At 46.0% G+C, this 18,584-nt stretch overlaps 1 protein-coding gene across 1 annotated transcript in view; it reads right to left on the reverse strand.

The window, feature by feature from the left end:
* The window catches only part of LOC309560497 (uncharacterized protein), a 142,921-nt gene that overhangs the window by 56,728 nt on the left and 67,609 nt on the right, over positions 1-18,584 (reverse strand). Inside the window, 7 exon segments of the mRNA XM_082264129.1 lie at positions 1,870-1,958; positions 3,173-3,253; positions 3,256-3,285; positions 3,289-3,869; positions 5,650-5,831; positions 13,358-13,460; positions 15,608-15,706. Coding sequence (XP_082120255.1) covers positions 1,870-1,958; positions 3,173-3,253; positions 3,256-3,285; positions 3,289-3,869; positions 5,650-5,831; positions 13,358-13,460; positions 15,608-15,706 — 1,165 coding nt within the window.

The following is an 18,584-nucleotide window of genomic DNA, read 5'->3' on the forward strand; positions in this document are numbered from 1 at the left end:
GGACAGTGGGTCTCTACTCCTGTCCTCAGTACCCACTAACAGGCCAGGTTTACTGGCAAGGTCTTATCTTAGGCAAGATAACAGAAATACATCACTGGTGATATAATTTGCTGCTCAGTGATTGCAGTATTCTAGTCTGCATCTTTTAAGGTAATACTTAAAATCTGGCCTGTTAGTGGGCCCTGAGGACAGGAGTTGAGAACCACTGGTTTAGGAGATATTTACTGTATATGCAGCCGATGAGGTAACTGGCGCAGGCACTCCGAAGGAAAGGCCACCTGGGCCGTTCCTTCAGAGTTCTGTGCCGTAAATGGCGGCTCCCCCACACATGCGCAGGAGTGATTTCATTGCGGCTCCGGCCAGTCACACAGCCGGAGTCCACGGACCTAGAAGGAAGACCAGGTGAAGATGGACGTGGCTTCCAGCGGTGACAGTGCATCTCTGGAGGGTTTCATTTTCAGGTAAGTTTCACATAATGTGCTAGTATGCAATGCATTACAGCTTTACCTTTCAGGTCAGGAAAAAAAAAAAATCACCCAGAAGTTTACTACTGCTTTAAAATATAACGAAAAACTTTTTTTTTTTGTCTTCTTTACAGTGGAGAGGAAATAGAACATATACCAGATTATTATTGCTATCTATAAACAAATCATATCATTGATTTTTTTTTCTACATATTTTTTTCATTGATATGAAAGTGATATAATGAAATAAGTGCAAAATCCAGTGTTAGGTGAACATAAAAAAGTCCTTTCAATGAAAGAGTCTCATATCCGACGTTCGGCCTTCCCCTGGGAAGATGTCACTGATGACGAAACGCATCGAAATTTGCTGTTGCTGAAGACATCATGCTTGCCTAGCCATTACTAACAGCGTTCCTTTCTCATGAGCTGACAGGCTGCTGGTTTTTGACTCGTTTGTGCCTGTTTACAACTTATTGAAGGTACTTCTTATAAATTTTATATAAAAGGAATAAAATGTTAGCAGGCTTCACTACACTTGTTCATTTTTTTTTTTTTTATTCTTGATCCATTTGGAGCTGCTGAGCAGCCACCGCCTATCTCAGATGCTGGGTTATTTTGTGCTTTTATGACCATTATAATTAAGCTATCTGGTAAGAAGCGTATGCTAAGTGTTGGTGCTTGGTGGTGGATTTCATCAATCAACAATACTTCTACACTTTTTTTTATGGATACTCTTGTTTATTTTTTAAAAGGACTTTACGTTCACCTAACACTGGATTTTGCACTTAGTGCATTATATCACTTTCATATGATTTTTTTCTACATATTTTTTCAGTGATATATTTTGTTCATAATTTATTCACTGCATGTTTAGATGTTTTCATGCCACCTCATTTACCATATGATTATTCATGATTTCACTATTAGGATTTAGCGCCTCTTCTTATTTATATTGATCATTTGTAGCTGGTATCATAGTTATTTAAGTGGCTGCTTACCTTTTCATTCTTTTAACATGACCTAGCACTGTTTTTTTCCTGTTTTATATTATGCTCTCTTTGCCCCCATCATAGAGATTTACTCTGTTTATGCAAACAAAGTGCTGCGCTAATCTAAAATAAATGATATACAACAAAATGAAAAGGCAATTACATAGTGACCAAAGGTCAATAATAAAATGATGTGCCACACAAGTAAAAGAAAAACACAGTGATAATAGTGTCCAAAACAACATCTAAAAAAAAATTGAAAAATTTCCATATACAAAGAAAGTCCTTGGTGAGAAAAAAATTGAGGTAATTATTCCAGAGTTGATTTGCAAAAAACAAAAATCCAAAGGAGCATGCAAGGAAAAGAAAAGTCCAACTTCCCAAGAATCCACACTAATAAAGGAATGGCAGCGTACCAGAATAAATTGGCCTCCAAATTAATGGAAAAGTCAAAGATTCCAAACACCACATGGATGATGCAGGTTTCTACATACTGCTGGATAGGCTGTCCATCTTGATGATTACATGTTATTAAAAAGAGAAAGTGCGTTTACACATTAGAAGATAAAAGCGAGAGAATCGCTAAAATGGCTGCAGCAGTAGTCTTGGAATCAAAAACATCCAAAACACAGAACAGAGCGGCCGTGGAGCATGGTGACGTTACGTCTGGCACCAATCACTGCGTTTCCTCATACGCCCCTGACGTCAAACATATGACGAAACGTGTTGGGTGGTGCCAGACTTCCATTAATTTGGAGGCCAATTTATTCTGGTAAGCTGCCATTCCTTTATTTGTTTGGATTCACTGAACATTCTTGGTAAGTTGGACTTTTCTTTTCCTTGCATGCTCCTTTGGATTTTTGTTTTTTGCTAATCAACTCTGAAATAATTACCTCAATTATTTTCTCACCAAGGACTTTCTTTGTATATAGAACTTTTTCACTTTTTTTTATATGTTATTTGGACACTATTATCACTGTGTTTTCTTTTACTTGTGTGGCACATCATTCTATTATTGACCTTTGGTCACTTAATGCAATTGCATTTTCATTTTGTTGTATATAATTTTTTTTTTTTATATTAGCGCAGCACTTTCTGTTTGCATATTAATTAGGTTTCATCTATTAATCTGTGCTGGCAGCAATCGCTTTATGAAACAAAATCCAAAAAATTTGGTCTCCACAAAAAAGAGTGAAAATCTTCCAATGGGGACACTAGTTCTGGTGAATAATCCTTTCACTTTGAAGGGATTTCCTTTGACTTCCTGTTTTGACTAAGGGGCTGGAAATTAAGGGTCATCTCAGAAATAAGAAAAAAAAAAAAAAGTTATAACAATCCAAAATGGGAAAAGTTTTGCCTTCAATTCTACTTTTCAAAGACAGTCACTGAAGGCTACAATCTTCTGTCTGTGTAAACCACACACATTTTCTGCAGCCCTCTAACTGTTGAGAGGCAATGCTGCTGAAGCTAGTGGACCCTTTTCTACACCATGCACTCTGAACAGCAAGACAATTAATCACAGTGATTGGCCAATAGAAAAATAAGGCAGGAGCTTAGTAACCATCTCCAAATCTACCCAGAATTGTCAGAGCGGCCTGGCATTTGGCCCGGATAGGAATGTTTGGGAGGCAACTGCAATTATGTTGCTGCTTCCTCCCCATTCACCATGAACTCTGTCAGTTTTGGGCAGACTATGACCTAGCATACCTAGCTAGGTACCATATCTGCTACCATTTTAGGCTCCCTGGAATAGACGTAACACTTGTGCTTAGACATGGTGGAATTGTCAATTAAACACTTAGCACATTACAATGAGGACAGGAGAAAGGCTTTTACCCACTGTGAGACTTTTCATGCTTCAACATGGTGGCTTTACATGCAAAGGCTTTCTCACAGTGCTTGCAGACAAATGGTTTCTCCCCCGAGTGCATCCGCTGGTGGACAACCAGGCTGGCATATTGGCAGTAACTCTTGCCGCACACATTGCACACAAACGGCTTCTGCTCCGCATGCATGCCGGAGTGCTTGACCACGCTGGATTGCCGAGTGAAGCCTTTCCCACACACTGAACACGAGTAGGGCTTTTCCCCAGTGTGGACTACCTGATGGAGGATGAGGTGCTGGTGTTTGATGAACCTCCGGCCACACTGGTTACAGGGAAAGGGTCGCTCTCCAGTATGAGTTCTCTGGTGAGTTATCAAGTGGTTTTTACACGAAAAACTTTTCTCACACTCATCGCATGGATATGGACGTTGTCCAGTGTGTATCTGTAGGTGTTTCTCAAGAGTCGACTTGCTGCTCAATACTTTCCCGCACACCTCGCAGGAAGGAGACGTCTTTCCTGAACTTGAATTGCATGTCGTGGCCGTTTTATGGTTAGATCCATGCGATAAATAGTCCTCATCTTTGTAGTCTGCTAGAGAAAAGAGGGAAAGTTGAGGGTCATAGTAATGTACGCTAAATGCAGGCTTTTAGAAGTCCGTCTAAAATGGGTGGTGGGAGTTAAAATTGTTAAAAGCCAACATCAGCGAAAACACATACTTTTTAAATCTTTCTGAGACTTCAATGGACTATTTTCTGCCTCCTCTTGCAAGGCTTTAAATTAAACCTGTGCCTTGTCCACACAATGCAAAACAACAGGTTCATTTTCAGAGGTATCTCAATCAAGCATCTGGGACATCACTCTCCCACCCCGACCCATGTGAATGGTTATGCAACCTCATCCAGCGCTACTCCACTGACCACTGAATTTCCCTTTGGGATTATTAAAAGTATTCTGAATAAGAAACACACCCAGCCCACAGGGGCTTGGGCTCCATTTACACCTGAGGGATCCAAATTTTGTGCGGAATTGCCGTGATTCCAAATTGTGGTACGCTTGTGCGATGCCATTATTTCTTAAAGGAACACTGATCACTCAGTGCTTTTGCCGTGATAAATCGTGGCAAATCGCAATTTGCGACGATGTCCCTCAAAAGAAGCTTCTGCTCCTTTTTGAGCGCACATTGCGATTTGCCGCAACTGCAGCACAATTTACAAAGTGTCAAAATCGCGCCACTGGGGTGCCATTAGGAAGTAATGTCATTACACAAGCACCCTGCGATTTGCAGCAGATTGGAGTCGCAGTCAGAATCTCGGCAATTCTACCCACAATTTGGATCGCTCAGCTGTGAGCAGAGCCTTAGTCATAGAGGCACTTCAAGGTTTTCTAGGTAACAGGTTCACTTTGATGCGTACATCCATAGGTGCATATGCTTACCTAAGTGTTGAAAGTGAAGGTAGGCTATATGAGTTGCTGAAGCAGTAGCTTACACAGGGCTATGGATTCCCCATGTGACAGCCCTTTATTTCCACTTATTCCTCCATACTGGAAGGATACGTGATTATCTAGAATGCAATCGATTCATCAGTTCCCCTTACAGAGCAGCTCATGAATCATTATTCCTTCTATAGTTATAGCAAATAGCAACACACCCTCTAATGCAGGGGTTTGAACGAGGGCTCCAACAAGCAAACAGGACAGTGGAGTGCAAGGATGGCAAATATCAGTGGTTACGATTCGTTTTTTTTTGAGAACTTGTCATATTTCCAGGAATAAGCAAACAGAGATTTGCTGCAAAGTCAAACTAAGTGGTCCCGGTTCCCCCTTTCCCATCCTTAAGGCCATTCTCTCTCCCCTGGACGCCCCCTGCTATAGGTTACGCTGATTTTTTCTGTGTTTTTTAATCTTTTCCAAAGTCTTCAGATTGATCATCGGATGCTGTAGGGTCTCATTCACCTCCACACTGGACTGGGAGGTCTTCAGTTATTCAGAGAGCAGTGCTAAAATGATATCAGCCCTGTGTCATTTAATGTAGGGTGCTGTGGTGACAGGGTGCCCATAATTTCCTGCACACACGTTATGACCTTAGTCTTCTGGGTGTGGTAATGGATCAGTAGTGGGGTACCGTAATGGTCCTCTTCACTTCTGCTCCAGGCTGGGTGATCGTCAGTGATTCAGAAAGCAGTGCTGAAACAATGACATCAGTCCAACTGTCTACATCATTACAAAGTAAATATAGATTGATGTGGTAATGGGGTGTCCATGAATACAGCATAGACCATGGCTGTTCTCCGTGAATAATCGGCTCTGTCAGGAGCCTTTTCCTATTCTCAAAGTCAAAAGTGACAGATGTCCATATAACTTAACTGCTTACCTGCATCCGCACTGTCCTCTGTGTCATCCGAGGACTCTCCACTGGGTTCAAGCTTAATTTCAAAGTCAAATTCAGATGCACTTTGGGCTTCCATAAGAGGTAGGTGAACATTTACAGTAGATAGAGGTTTTCTTTCTAGGCTTCCTGAAATGAACTCTGATGAGGAAGGAAGGTCTGATGTCCTATCTAAAAAAGGGAGAATGTAGCCTGCTCAGATTACATGGAAATGGTTCACCCTTACCATAGTAACTGTACAGATCTTATTGGACAGAACAGCTTGGCTCTCCGTAAAGGAGACATCTACATCTAAGAAAAAAATCTAAGGAAAATAATGGTTGGACATACATTAAGATTAAGTTTGAATTCACCATCACTGTCTCTACAACAGCAGGGCCACTATTGGAAAACATGGGGCCCTGTACAGCTTACCTACACACACAGGTCAGTAGTATGTAACACAATGTTCCGGAGTAAGAAACGCAAAGTAAGAGTGCAGGGATCGGGAGTAATGCAGATTGCATTGGTCAGCAGTAAGTATTGAAGAATGCATAGGTCAGGCGTAAGTAATGCACAGTACAGGGAAAGAAGGAGTAAGAAACACAGGCTGCACTGGTCAGAAGTAACAGAGTGTGAAGACCTGGAGTAAGCAAAACAGGTTGCTTTAGTCAGACGTAATAGAGTGCAGAGGTCCGAGTAAGTGACACAGGCTGCACTGGTTAGAAGTACTTGAGACTGCAGAGGTCAGGAGCAAGTAATACAATTTGCATTGGTTAGAAGTAACAGAGAGTGCAGGGGTCAGGAGTAAGAGAAACAGGCTGCATTGGTCAGAAGTACTGGAGACTGCGGAGGTCAGGAGTAAGTAACACAGGCTGCATTGGTCAGAAGTGCTGGAGTCTGCAGAGCTCAAGAGTATCTAACACAAGCTGCATTATTCAGAAGTATCGGAGACTGCGGAGGTCAAAAGTAAGCAACACAGGCTGCATTGGTCAGAAGTACCGGAGACTGTGGAGGTCAGAAGTAAGTAACTTAGGCTGCATTGGTCAGAAGTACAGAAGACTGCAGAGGTAACGTAGAGAGCAAAGGTCAGGTGTAAGTAACATGGGCCGCATTGGAGAAGTAACGCAAATTGCATTGGTCAGAAGAACTAGAGAGCGCAGATGTAAAGGAGTGAGTAACACAGGCTGCATTGGTCAAAAAGTGCAAAAGTATGCACTTAAAAAAAAAAGAAAATAAGATTTTTGTTACTGTAAAATCCATTTCGCTTTCTTTGACGGACACAGAGCTCCATATTCTGAACCATAGGGTTATATCGCCCCCTACAGGACACTAGGCATAAAAAACACTTGGCTACGCCTATGGGTAGTCCTAGCTGGTATACATCCCCCTCTCTGCTATAGGCCTTCAGTTTAGTAACAAGCTGTATCAGAAGTTTCAAAACTTTAAAGAGGGGTGGGTGCTGTGTCCGTCAATGAAAGAGAAATGGATTTTACAGTAAAGTAACACAAATCCTATTTTCTCTTTTGTTCATTGACGGACACAGCGCTTCATATTTAGAACCATAGGCAAGTCCCCAAGCAGTGCCAAAAACATAAGGGGTGGGACAAAAAACCCAAGCGTAAACACAAGAAGCCAACCAGGTAACAGGAGGTCAACAAAAAACAACAACTGGAGCCCAACCTAAACAATACACCCCCAAAGAGGGAACAGACCCTCTAAACAGCAGCCTGCAATACCTTGCGGCCAAAAGGAACATCTGCAGATGCCAAAACATCCGCTTTGTAGAGTATTTGTGAAAGTGTGCACCGACAACCAGGTGGCCACCTTGAAAAACCTGCGCCACTGATGACGGAAGGCCCAAGAAGCACTAAGCGCCTGAGTAGAATGCGCGGTTACAGGGAAAGGAGGAACCTGACCCTTGATCAAACAGGCCTAAATCACGGTTTGTCTTATCCATCTAGAAATGGTCGCAGAAGAAGCAGACAGTCCTTTTGTTGGCATGTCCGTGATCACAAACAGTGAGTCTGACCTCCCAAAAGACTCAATAGCCTCTAGATACACCCGATTAGCCAGAACCACATCCAGGGCATGCAATCTAAATTCCTTTGGGTGGGCAGGCCTGGGACACAAAGAAGGCAACACAATTTCTTCATTCAAATGGAAGTCAGAGACAACCTTAGGTAAGAACGATGGGCATAGACAAAGAACAACCTTATTCTTGGGGACCACCAAGTAGGGGGTACAACAAGATAACGCCACCAGTTCTGACACCTTGTGATAGCCACCAAAAAAGACCACCTTCTGGGACAGCCAAAGCAGGTGGATTCTCCAAATATTTTCAAAGGGAGGCTTCTGGAGAACTAAGAGCACCAAGTTAAAATCCCATGGCGGTAGAGGGGACTGCACCGGCGGAGTCAGGTGTCAAACCCCTTATATGAAAGTACGCACCATAGAATGCGTGGCTAGGGAGGGTGTCTCTGAAAGAAGACCGCCAAGGCAGACAACTGGCCCTTAATGGTACTCAAGGCCAACTTCCTTCAATTGGGCAGAAGGTCAAAATTGGAGCCACCGAAACGGAATGAGGGTAAACACCAATTGACAGCAAAAAATGTACACTTTCTATGTAGGATGGTAAATCTTTCTAGGAGGTAGACTTCCTAGCCTTCAGCATAGTCCGAATCTCCGACCTAGGCAAACCTCTATTCTTCAGCTCCTGGTTTTCAAACAGCCAGGCCGTCAAAACAAGCAACAGGTTCTCCCTGAGAGGCAGCCTCCAAGGGACGTCGGTGACCAATCACACTAGGTCGGTGTACCAAGACCAGTGAGGCCATTCTGGGGTCATCAGAATGACTGGAATCCCCTCGGCCTCGATCCTTCACAGAAGCCACGGAAGAAGCTTGAGAGGAGAGAAGGCGTAGATCAGACGATACTGGCCCCACGGGGCAACCAGGGCATCTGTGGCGTTTCCCTGAGGATTCCCTTGACCTTGCCACAAACCTCTGTACCTTTCTGTTGAGCAGAGACACCAGCAGTTCCACCTCAGGAGTACCCCACCGCAGACATATGACATGAAACATGTCAGGATGAAGGGACCACTCCCCTTGGTCCAATGCCTGCTGACTGAGCTAGTTCGCCTGCCAATTTCTCACACCTGGAATATGCAAGGTGGAGAGGGCCGGAAAGAAGCATTCTGCCCACCGGAGAATGCCCGATACCTCCAGAGTCGCCAACACACTTTTTCTTCTGCCCTGGTGATTGACATAAGCCACCGCCGTGGCATCGTCCGACTGGATCCCTACCGGGAGCCCCTGGAGCTGATCTTCCAGTGATCCAGGCACAGTCTGATCGTCCAAAGTTCCAAAACATTGATCGATGGTCTGGATTCTTCCAGCGTCAATCAACCCTGAGCGAAGCTTAGTCCCAGGACACCTCCCCACCCCGACACACTGGCATCTGTCGTGACCACTGTCAAGGGGAAAAAGATCTTGCCCTGCCGAAAAGTCGGAGAACAAAGCCACCAGACCAGAGAAACCCTGATTTCCCGGCTCGGCCAAATCCGACTGTCCAGAGACTTTGGACACTTGTACCATTTCACCAGGATCTCCCTCTGAAGGGACCTCGTATGGAACTGTGCAAACGTGACAGATTTGAAGGTAGACACCATCAGGCCCTGCACTCGTCCGGAGGGAGAACCTCCTATGGGAGAGCGACAGATGAATCGCAGCTTGCAACTTCTGGAGTTTGTCCAGAGGAAGAAACTCTGGCTAGAGCTGAATCCAGAGTCAGACCCAGATAATCCAATATCCTGGACGGTATCAGGGCAGACATCTGGTAGTTCATAAACCAACCAAACTCCTTCAAGTGATCTCTGTGTCGTCCGCCAATGCAGATGAGGACTTCGCTTGCCAGAGGAGGTCGTTGAAATAGCCCAGCACAGCAATCCCCTACTGACATAGCAACACCAAAACTCGGGATAACACCTTAATGAAGACCCGAAAAGTGGAGGCGAGACCAAAGGGCAACGTCAAACTGATAGTGCTCCTCTCCCACAGCAAAAGGAGGAAACGCTGGTGTAGGGCACATATTAGAATGTGCAAGTAAGCATCTTTGATGTCTATAGAGGCTGGGAAATCCCCCTGATGTAGGGATGCCACCACAGTGCGAATGGACTCCATTCTGAATTTCTTTACCCGCACAAAACAGTTCAGGGCCTTGAGGTCCAGAATCGGATAAACCTTGCCCTCCCCTTTGGGACTGTAAACAGGTTTGAATGAAAACCTTGAAACCGTTCCGATACCGAAACCATCACTCCCTGATGCAACAGGTCCTGAACCAAGAGCTTGCAGCCAGTTTCTATTTTGTAACCGGACAGAATTACTTTGTGGACCCATTTGTCGTTCACCAAGGAGGTCCATGGGCCCGGAAAGCAGCGAAGAAATTCCCCCATCCCAGGCATGGGTGAGGGGGCACCTTCATGCTGAAGGGGCCTTGTCCGCGGGTCTAGAGAGACTCGCTCTCGGCTTGCCAGACCAGGGCCGCTTCTAATCTCCCAAGAAGGGCTTGAAAAGTTTTGAATCCTTGTCAGTGGACCCCGATGGACGAAAAAAACATTTTGTGCTGAGAAAGAAGGGCCACGTCTGCGACGAGGCTGTTTCCCCTTCCCAGATTGCGGAAGAAAAGTGCTCTTCCCCCCATGAGACTCATGATGTCATCCAGGGTAGCCCCAAACAGGCGATCGCCCTAAAAGGGCAAATCTGTTGAAGTTATTTTAGAGGTTTGGTCCGCAGACATTTACTTAAGCCACAACACACATCGAAGCACCACTGCCGAAACAGAGAACTTAGAAATCAAGGGGTCCGCTTCCAGAGAGGCATCACAGACAAAATTGCAGCCCCTGGATCAACTGGTCCATCAACTCAACAAAGGCAGGAGGAATCCGCTCACGCCCCCAGACCATGGCACAAAAGTTTAGCCAACTTAGTCAGAGTTTGCGATACCAGAGCAATGGCCAGGACCGGACATAACCCCGAACCAGCAGTAGTGAACATGTTGTGGGCGAGACACTCCGCTTTTCTGTCAGCCAGATCTTTAAAGGCCGGGGATTCCTCTACTGGAATCATAGCTGCTTTATTTAACCTGGAGACAGAAGGGTGGGACAGTCTACTTCTGCAGAAGTGACTCTGCAAAGGGGTACCTCACTGCAAAATGTTTAAAACCACAAAAGGGAAGTTTTGAGCGCTCCCAATCTTTATAGACAAACTTGTCAAAATAGGAGGAATAAGGGAACACTATTGCCGTGAGAGACGGCTTGTTGAGTACCAAAAGGAACGGCCACCTCCGCAGCTGAATCCTCCATCTTCAAAGTTTCCTGTGCAGATTTAACCAGTGCATCAATCAGCACCCTCTCGTGAGCCGTTGCAGTTGTGGAGGAATCCTCCTCACTCTCTGACAGGTCAGGGAGCGTGGCTACAAACCCTGCTTGGTGTGCCACGTCCGTGGCGACAGCCAGACTGAGAATCTGACGAGATAGATGAGGCAGGGGAGGGCGGGGGTGCTTTCTGCTAGCCCTCTGCCCAAAGGCCACCTCCACCCAGGAAACAAAGGACCCCAGGACTGCGGTCAGTGAATCAATGGAAGGCTGGGACCCTGAGGAACCTGCTGCCTCCGAGAGGGGGGTCAGGTGGGGAAACATGCTCCTGAGGCTCTATAAGTAAACAAGGAGAATCCACCAGCAGACAGGGGTACCCAGAGGCAATGCACCCTGCAACCTACAGTAGAGAGAGGGAGTGACCCCACCAAGACTCAACACCCCACCGGAGCGCTGGTTGGAAACCAGGCGGTCACCACTCCAGACAGAACCCCTCACCACCGAAACGAGGGGGCTGTCAGCCAAAACAGGGTCATATGAAACCTTGCGAGGCGTTTAACTCGCAGGCCAGCCCCCTTTTAGTGGGGCTATGTCGCAGCCGACCTAGCTCAGAACTCTGGTCTGCATGCTCTTGATGGCCAGACTGCGGGGACAACTGGATCTAATTATCCAGCACATCGCCCAGCCCGGAAGTTGATTGGACAGGAAAAAAACAGGAGAAAAAATGCCATTTAAAAAGGAAACAATTGCCAGAACCAAAAGGTCCCAGCAGGGAGCTAAATCCTTACTCCTGACTAGGCAGAAAAAAAAAAAGAAAGGCCTATAGCAGAGAGGGGGGGGGGGGGGTGTATACTAGTTAGGACTGCCCATAGGCATAGCCCAGTGTTTTTCTGCCTAGTGTGCTACTACTGTAGGGGGCGATATAACCCTATGGTCCTGAATATGGAGCGATGTGTCTGTCAATGAACGAAAGAGAAAACTGATTTTGAGCTTATATGAAGCTTATTTTTGGCTGCAGGAAGAAAATGAAAGCAGCAGAGCAAGCAAATAAAAACATGGTAAGAACATATGAACGGGTATAAGCAGTGTGCTTGGTGGGAATTTAAACCAGGACTCTATGCTTTAAAGTAGGGATAGGCCGATTATCGGCAAGGCCGATATATCGGGGGCCAATATGCACTTTCCCCAATATATCAGTTGTCTGGAGTCGGGTTTAGTCTCGCAAGAGTGTATCACAGCCATACACCCACCCACAGCAGCCCGGTGCCAGCCAGCCACCCACATCCACAGGCCCTGTACCAGCCAGTAAGCCACCCACAGGCCCTGTACCAGCCAGCCACCCACAGGCACTGTACCAGCCAGCCACCCACAGGCCCATACCAGCCAGTAAGCCACCCACAGGCACTGTACCAGCCAGCCACCCACAGGCACTGTACCAGCCAGCCACCCACAGGCACTGTACCAGCCAGCCACCCACAGGCCCTGTACCAGCCAGCCACCCACAGGCCCTGTACCAGCCAGCCACCCACAGGCCCTGTACCAGCCAGCCACCACAGGGTGCCAGCCAGCCAGCCACCACAGGCTGCCAGCTAGCCAGCCACCACAGGGTGCCAGCCAGCCACCCACAGGCGTTGTACCAGCCAGCCAGCCACCCACAGAGAGGGTGCCAGACAGCCAGCCACCCACAGACAGGGTGGCAGACAGCCAGCCACCCACAGACAGGGTGGCAGACAGCCAGCCACCCACAGTCGTTGTACCAGCCAGCCACAGGCACTGTACCAGCCAGCCGCCCACAGGCCCTGTACCAGCCATAGGGTGCCACCCACCCACCACAGGCTGCCAGCCAGCTACCCACCACAGGGTGCCAGCCAGCCACCACAGGGTGCCAGCCCGCCAGCCACCACAGGGTGCCAGCCCGCCAGCCACCCACCACAGGGTGCCTGCCAGCCACCCACCCACCACAGGGTGCCTGCCAGCCAGCCACCCACCACAGGGTGCCAGCAAGCCAGCCACCCACCACAGGGTGCCAGCAAGCCAGCCACCCACCACAGGGTGCCAGCAAGCCAGCCACACACCACAGGGTGCCAGCAAGCCAGCCATTAAGCATTAAACAAAAATTAACATGTTCAGTACCAGATGTGTGTCAAAAATTGTCTCTATTTTTCAAAACTTTAAATGTACAAAATATCGGCCGATACTGATATGTTGTGACCACAATATCGGTATCGGCCCTGAAAAAACTGTACCGGTCTATCCCTACTTTAAAGGCAATCCAACACATCGCCAAGTACAAAGCCATGCATTCTACTGATCTCTATTCTCTGAAATCTTCATATTGAATACTTGCCAGCAACATAATGGGGTTCTTCTTCCAGCTCCTGCTTAATGCAGTATTTGATGGGATAATTTTGTTCTGTAATTTGCTGCACTGGGGTTGTTGGTTGGTCTGAAATAGATTAAAAGAAAAACTGCACATTTAACTATATTTCCATAAACATTCTCCCTCACTTTCCCACTAACCGCTGCCATTTATCACAGGCAACGACGACAGAAAGAGAATCTCAAAAGATTTTGAGTCGGAACAACAGGTCATTTTTGTACTGATCAGACACAACAAAACTTTCTCAGAGTTCTATTTATTCACTTGGCTTCCAGGCACTTTCACCCCTGCCCAGGCCAATTTTCAGCTTTAAGCGCTGTCACACTTCGAATGACAATTACACGGTCATGTTACACTGCACCCAAATTACATTTTTTTTCACTATTAGAGCTTTCTTTTGGTGGTATTTAATCACCACTGGTTTTTTTTAGTTTTTGCTAAACAAACAAAAAAGACCGAAAATTTTGAAAAGAAAAACAAAACATTTTTCATAGTTTGTTAAAAAAATGTTGCAAACAGGTAATTTTTCTCCTTCACTAATGTGCGCTGATAGGCTTCACTAATAGGTGACACTGATGAGGAGGCACTGATTGGCAGCACTGATGGGCACAGATTGGCAGGACTGGGAAGGCACTGATTGGCAGCACTGATGGGCACAGATTGGCAGGACAGGGGAGGCACAGATTGGCAGCACTGATGGGCACAGATTGGCAGGACTGTGGGGGGGGGGCACTGAAAGGCAGCACTGATGGGCACAGATTGGCAGGACAGGGGGGGCACTGATTGGCAGCACTGATGGGCACAGATTGGCAGGACAGGGGAGGCACTGATTGGCAGCACTGATGGGCACAGATTGGCAGGACTGGGGGGGGCACCGATTAGCAGCACTGATGGGCACAGATTGGCAGGACTGGGGGGGGGCACTGATTAGCAGCACTGGTGGGCACTTTTGGGACGGCACTGCTAATTAGCACACTGATAATCCGTGCCCTGTTTATCAGTGTAGATGTCCCTTTAACACAAGCCGGTTATGGGCTCTCTTCTTCCCTCCTCACGCTGTCAGGGTGAGGAAAGAAAAGCTGGTAGCCAGTTTGTGTTTACATCATGATCAGCTGTCATTGGACACAGCTGATCACGTGGTAAAGGGCCGCTGTGGTTGGCCCTTCCCCCCCCCCCGATCTGTGATCAGCCGGGGCCGAAGGAGTCAGCAATCACAGAGCATGCTGCAGGAGGCGTGCAGGCAGCGGGATCACGGGAGGTCTTCAATGGACACCCTTCCGTCAAAGTAAGCCCGCGCTGTAGCCGTCTTTTAGGTATAGCGCAGGCAGGAAGTGGTTAAAGCTGAACTCCTCAGTTTTCAATAGTAAAAGTTTCTCTCCTGTACTGAAATCACTTACTCCAATTTCCCTGCACACTGTGAGCGTCTCTCAGTGTGAAATAGAAGTTGCAGCAATTCACAGAGCCTGTCGCATTTCCTGTCTCATGGGTATTCAACATCATCTAGCCCTTTCCTCCTCAACTTTACCGTCTCTGACCCACCCCTTTCATTCATTGGATTTCAGTTCTTTCAATCATGGAGGCTCAGCATCACATGTGGGCGTCTACATGCTAATACAGTCTTCCTAGAAACACTCACTCCTCCAAACTGACACCCGCCTATCAAGGAATCTTGATTTTTGCATTACTTCCTTTAGGAGCCAGCCCACTGATTGCACAGAGCTGAAGGACTCCTGAGAGGAGTACTAAGATAGGGTGCTGTGATGTTTTTAGGAAGCTAAGTCAGCATCCTGCTAACTCCTCCTACCAGCCACGATCTGCCTGAATTGCATAGAGAAGAAGAGACCCAGTGATGACATCACAGTGTCTAAAATAAAACGTTTTATTATAACATTTCATTAGCATGTTGAATAAGTTGTAAGATTTAATTTTTTTTTTTTTATATATATTTTATATAAAAAAAAAATATATTTTTTATAGCAAAAAAAGAAAGGCAAAATACCAGCAGATAAAATTTAGATTTAAATTACGGTATATTTTTGGTTTACAGGATGAAATGATGCAGCAGAGCAAATATGTATATAAAAATATACAGGTTGGGTTTTTGGTGGGAATTTAAACCAGGACTTTAAGGCAATCCAACACATCACCAAGTACAAAGCCATGCTACTACTGATCTCTATTCTTTGTAATCTTCATATGAAATAAATACTTACCAGTGACATAATGAGGTGGTTCTTCCGGCTCCTTCTTAATGCAGAGATTTATGGGGTAACTTGATTCACTACTTTGCTGCACTGGGGATGTTGGTTGGTCTGAAACGGATTAATAGAAAATTTCACATTAAAAACTGTATTTTCCGTAAACATCCTCCATCACTTTCCCAAAAAAATAAAAAATTGATGGAATGAGTTTGCAGCTACTGAACATCCCCCCTTCTCGCTTTCCCCATAACACAGAGGGGAGGTGCACTGTAGGTAAAAGAGAGAACTGGGAACAATGCCAACATATCTCTCAGCACAGGAAGGTATCAGCTCACATGATTTCTGGCAGGATCAACAGGCACATTTCTGCACTTCTCAAACAGATCTAACTAAATTCTTTCAAAGTTATATATACAGCTGAACTGCAGCTTCACATTCAGTCTTGCACAGGCTCCTCTCCTGTATTGAAAATACATACTCTGGGCCTAGAGAAAGCAAAATATAAGCAGATTAACCACTTGCTGCCAAATCATATACATGTACGTGACTGACTGCAAGTGGTTTTACTGGGGTTATGGCTGCAGATGCAAATTTGCAGCTGGCAATTCTCTAACAAGTAAAAGCAATCCTAGCAACTAGTGCCCCCCCCCCCCCCCCCGACATCCAGTGCATCCGATCCAGCAGTGGTGCTGGTTTACAATACGGGTGACTGGAGACCGGTTTGTCCCAATCATCTCTATGGTCTAGGAGACCAGAAGTGACAAGAACTTTCATCACTTCTGGTTAGGGCAGATGTAAACAGAGCCATTTTTCTGGAAGGCATTAGATCATTGTTTGTTTTTTTTTCCTTATCCTTTCAAAGGCTAGAGGAGAAATCTGGGGTCTTGTAGACACCAGATGTCTCTATAAAGAGGACCTTTCATTCTTAATTTCTATCACAAGGGATTATCAAATTTCTTGTGATAAGAATAAAAGTAGTAAAAAAAAAAAAAAAGTGACAGGGAAATATATATATTTTTTTATAAAAGAAATAAAAGCGCCTTCATCCCCTGTACTCACGTTAAAGAGGAAGTAAACCCTCCTCAGGAAGTTGTACCTATAGGTAAGCCTATATTAAGGCTTACCTATAGGTACTGTAAATATCTCCTAAACATGTACTGTTTAGGAGATATTTACCTTTAATGCAGCCAGTGACGTCACTGGCGCATGCGCTCTGAAGGAACGGCAGATCGTGCCGTTCCTTCAGAGCCCCGTGCCGTGACCGTCGGCTCCCGCGCGCGTGCGCGGGAGTGACGTCACCGCGGCTCCGGCCAATCAGATGGCCGGATGCCGCGATCCCGGAAGACGGGCGACTATACATGTCGCCCGTCATACAGGTAAGCGGACGGCACGGCGGGGGCTCGTTCTAAGGTAAGTATTTCATAATGAGCTAGTATGCGATGCATACTAGCTCATTATGTGTTTCTCTTTCAGGATGTAAAGAAGAGAAAAAATTTTTTTCTCGGTGTACAACCTCTTTAAGAGATGAATGCATATATAGGTCGTATACACATAAAAACTGTTCACACTACATGTGAGGTATAGACACAAACGTTATAGTAAGAGCAACAATTCTAGCGCTAGACCTCCTTTGTAACTCTTTGTAAATCCAAATTGGTAGCCTGTAAAAAAATTTTAAGCGTTGTCTATGGAGATTTTTACGTATTGTACGCCATTCCACAAGCATGACACGTTAGGTATCCATTTATTTGACGTAACATCTTTTATAGTTTACCCCAAAAAAATGTGTTCTAGGTGTAGCACTGCCCACTTGAGGGCTGCTGGTTTCTCACACTTTTAGATTCCTCTGGGTTACCCCTAGCAACTGCATGCAGAATCTTAACACTTTACTTTCCACTAGATGAATCTGAGGTAATGTTCCTTTTAGTACTTCTCTTCAGGGCACACACAGAGTACCCCCTTTTTTACCCACCAGCTGACACTCGTCCTCTGACTACCCTACTCCAGGGTGCCCCCCTTCCTGGTCAGGCTCTTAGACACAATCCCCTGTACTCACGATACTGCTTTCCAGGTTCTCCAGTGCCTCAACTCCTTCAGTCAGCTCTCCTGGACCTCTGGGTTCAGCTCCACACTTCTGGCTCACCAGGCCGACTGCCTGTGACCATACACCAACCACTGCAGAAGAGGAGGCAGCCGCCCTCTTTCCGGGACTCTGCTCACCAGCTAAAAGATCCGAGCACATGTGCTCCTGGATTTTTATACTCCGCCCCACAATGCACCAAGACGGCAGTCTGTGCCAATCCCTGGGGCTGTATCAAAGCCTGTGTGCCCATTGGTCAGGTTTCCTCCACTGTCCAATGTGCCTCCCCATTGGACCAGTGGGGACACTCCCCCAGACCACATGAATCACACACTGAACACACTGAGCGTCAGACCTAACTCACAGATCCTGCTCTCTGTTAAGCAGAGAGAATGTAGAATTTACCTGCTGCTCCTCTGATAGGCAGACAGAGCCAAAAACTATACTCACTCCCTAGCACCTATCTAGGAGGGTGCTACATAGGTTTGATTTTTTTTTAATTAAAATGAATTCATGTGTATGTTTTCCAAAACAATTGTGTTTAAAAAAACTGCTGCGCAATTACTATGCGACATAAAAAATTGCAACAAACACCATTCTATTATCTAGGGCCTCTGCTAAACAAAAAAAAATGTATAAATGTTAAGGGGGTTCTTAGCAATAAGGCCGCTTGCATACGGGGCGTTAGAAAAAACGTGCGTCAAAGCAAGTTCTGACGCCGGAAAAAGCAGCTGTAAAAACGTGCTTTCAGTAGCTTTTTCCATTAGCGTTCTTGCACGTTTTGCCACATCGCTTTTAGCAGCGTTTTTTCTGCCTCCATTCAAAATCAATGGTTCCCTATGGGAGCCTATTGATTTGAATGGAAGTCGCACCGCAGTCGGATCAGGATGATCCGACTTGCTCTGTGAG

This window comes from Pelophylax lessonae (genome assembly GCF_965119305.1).
Source record: "Pelophylax lessonae genome assembly, chromosome: 7".
Lineage (NCBI taxonomy): Eukaryota > Metazoa > Chordata > Amphibia > Anura > Ranidae > Pelophylax > Pelophylax lessonae.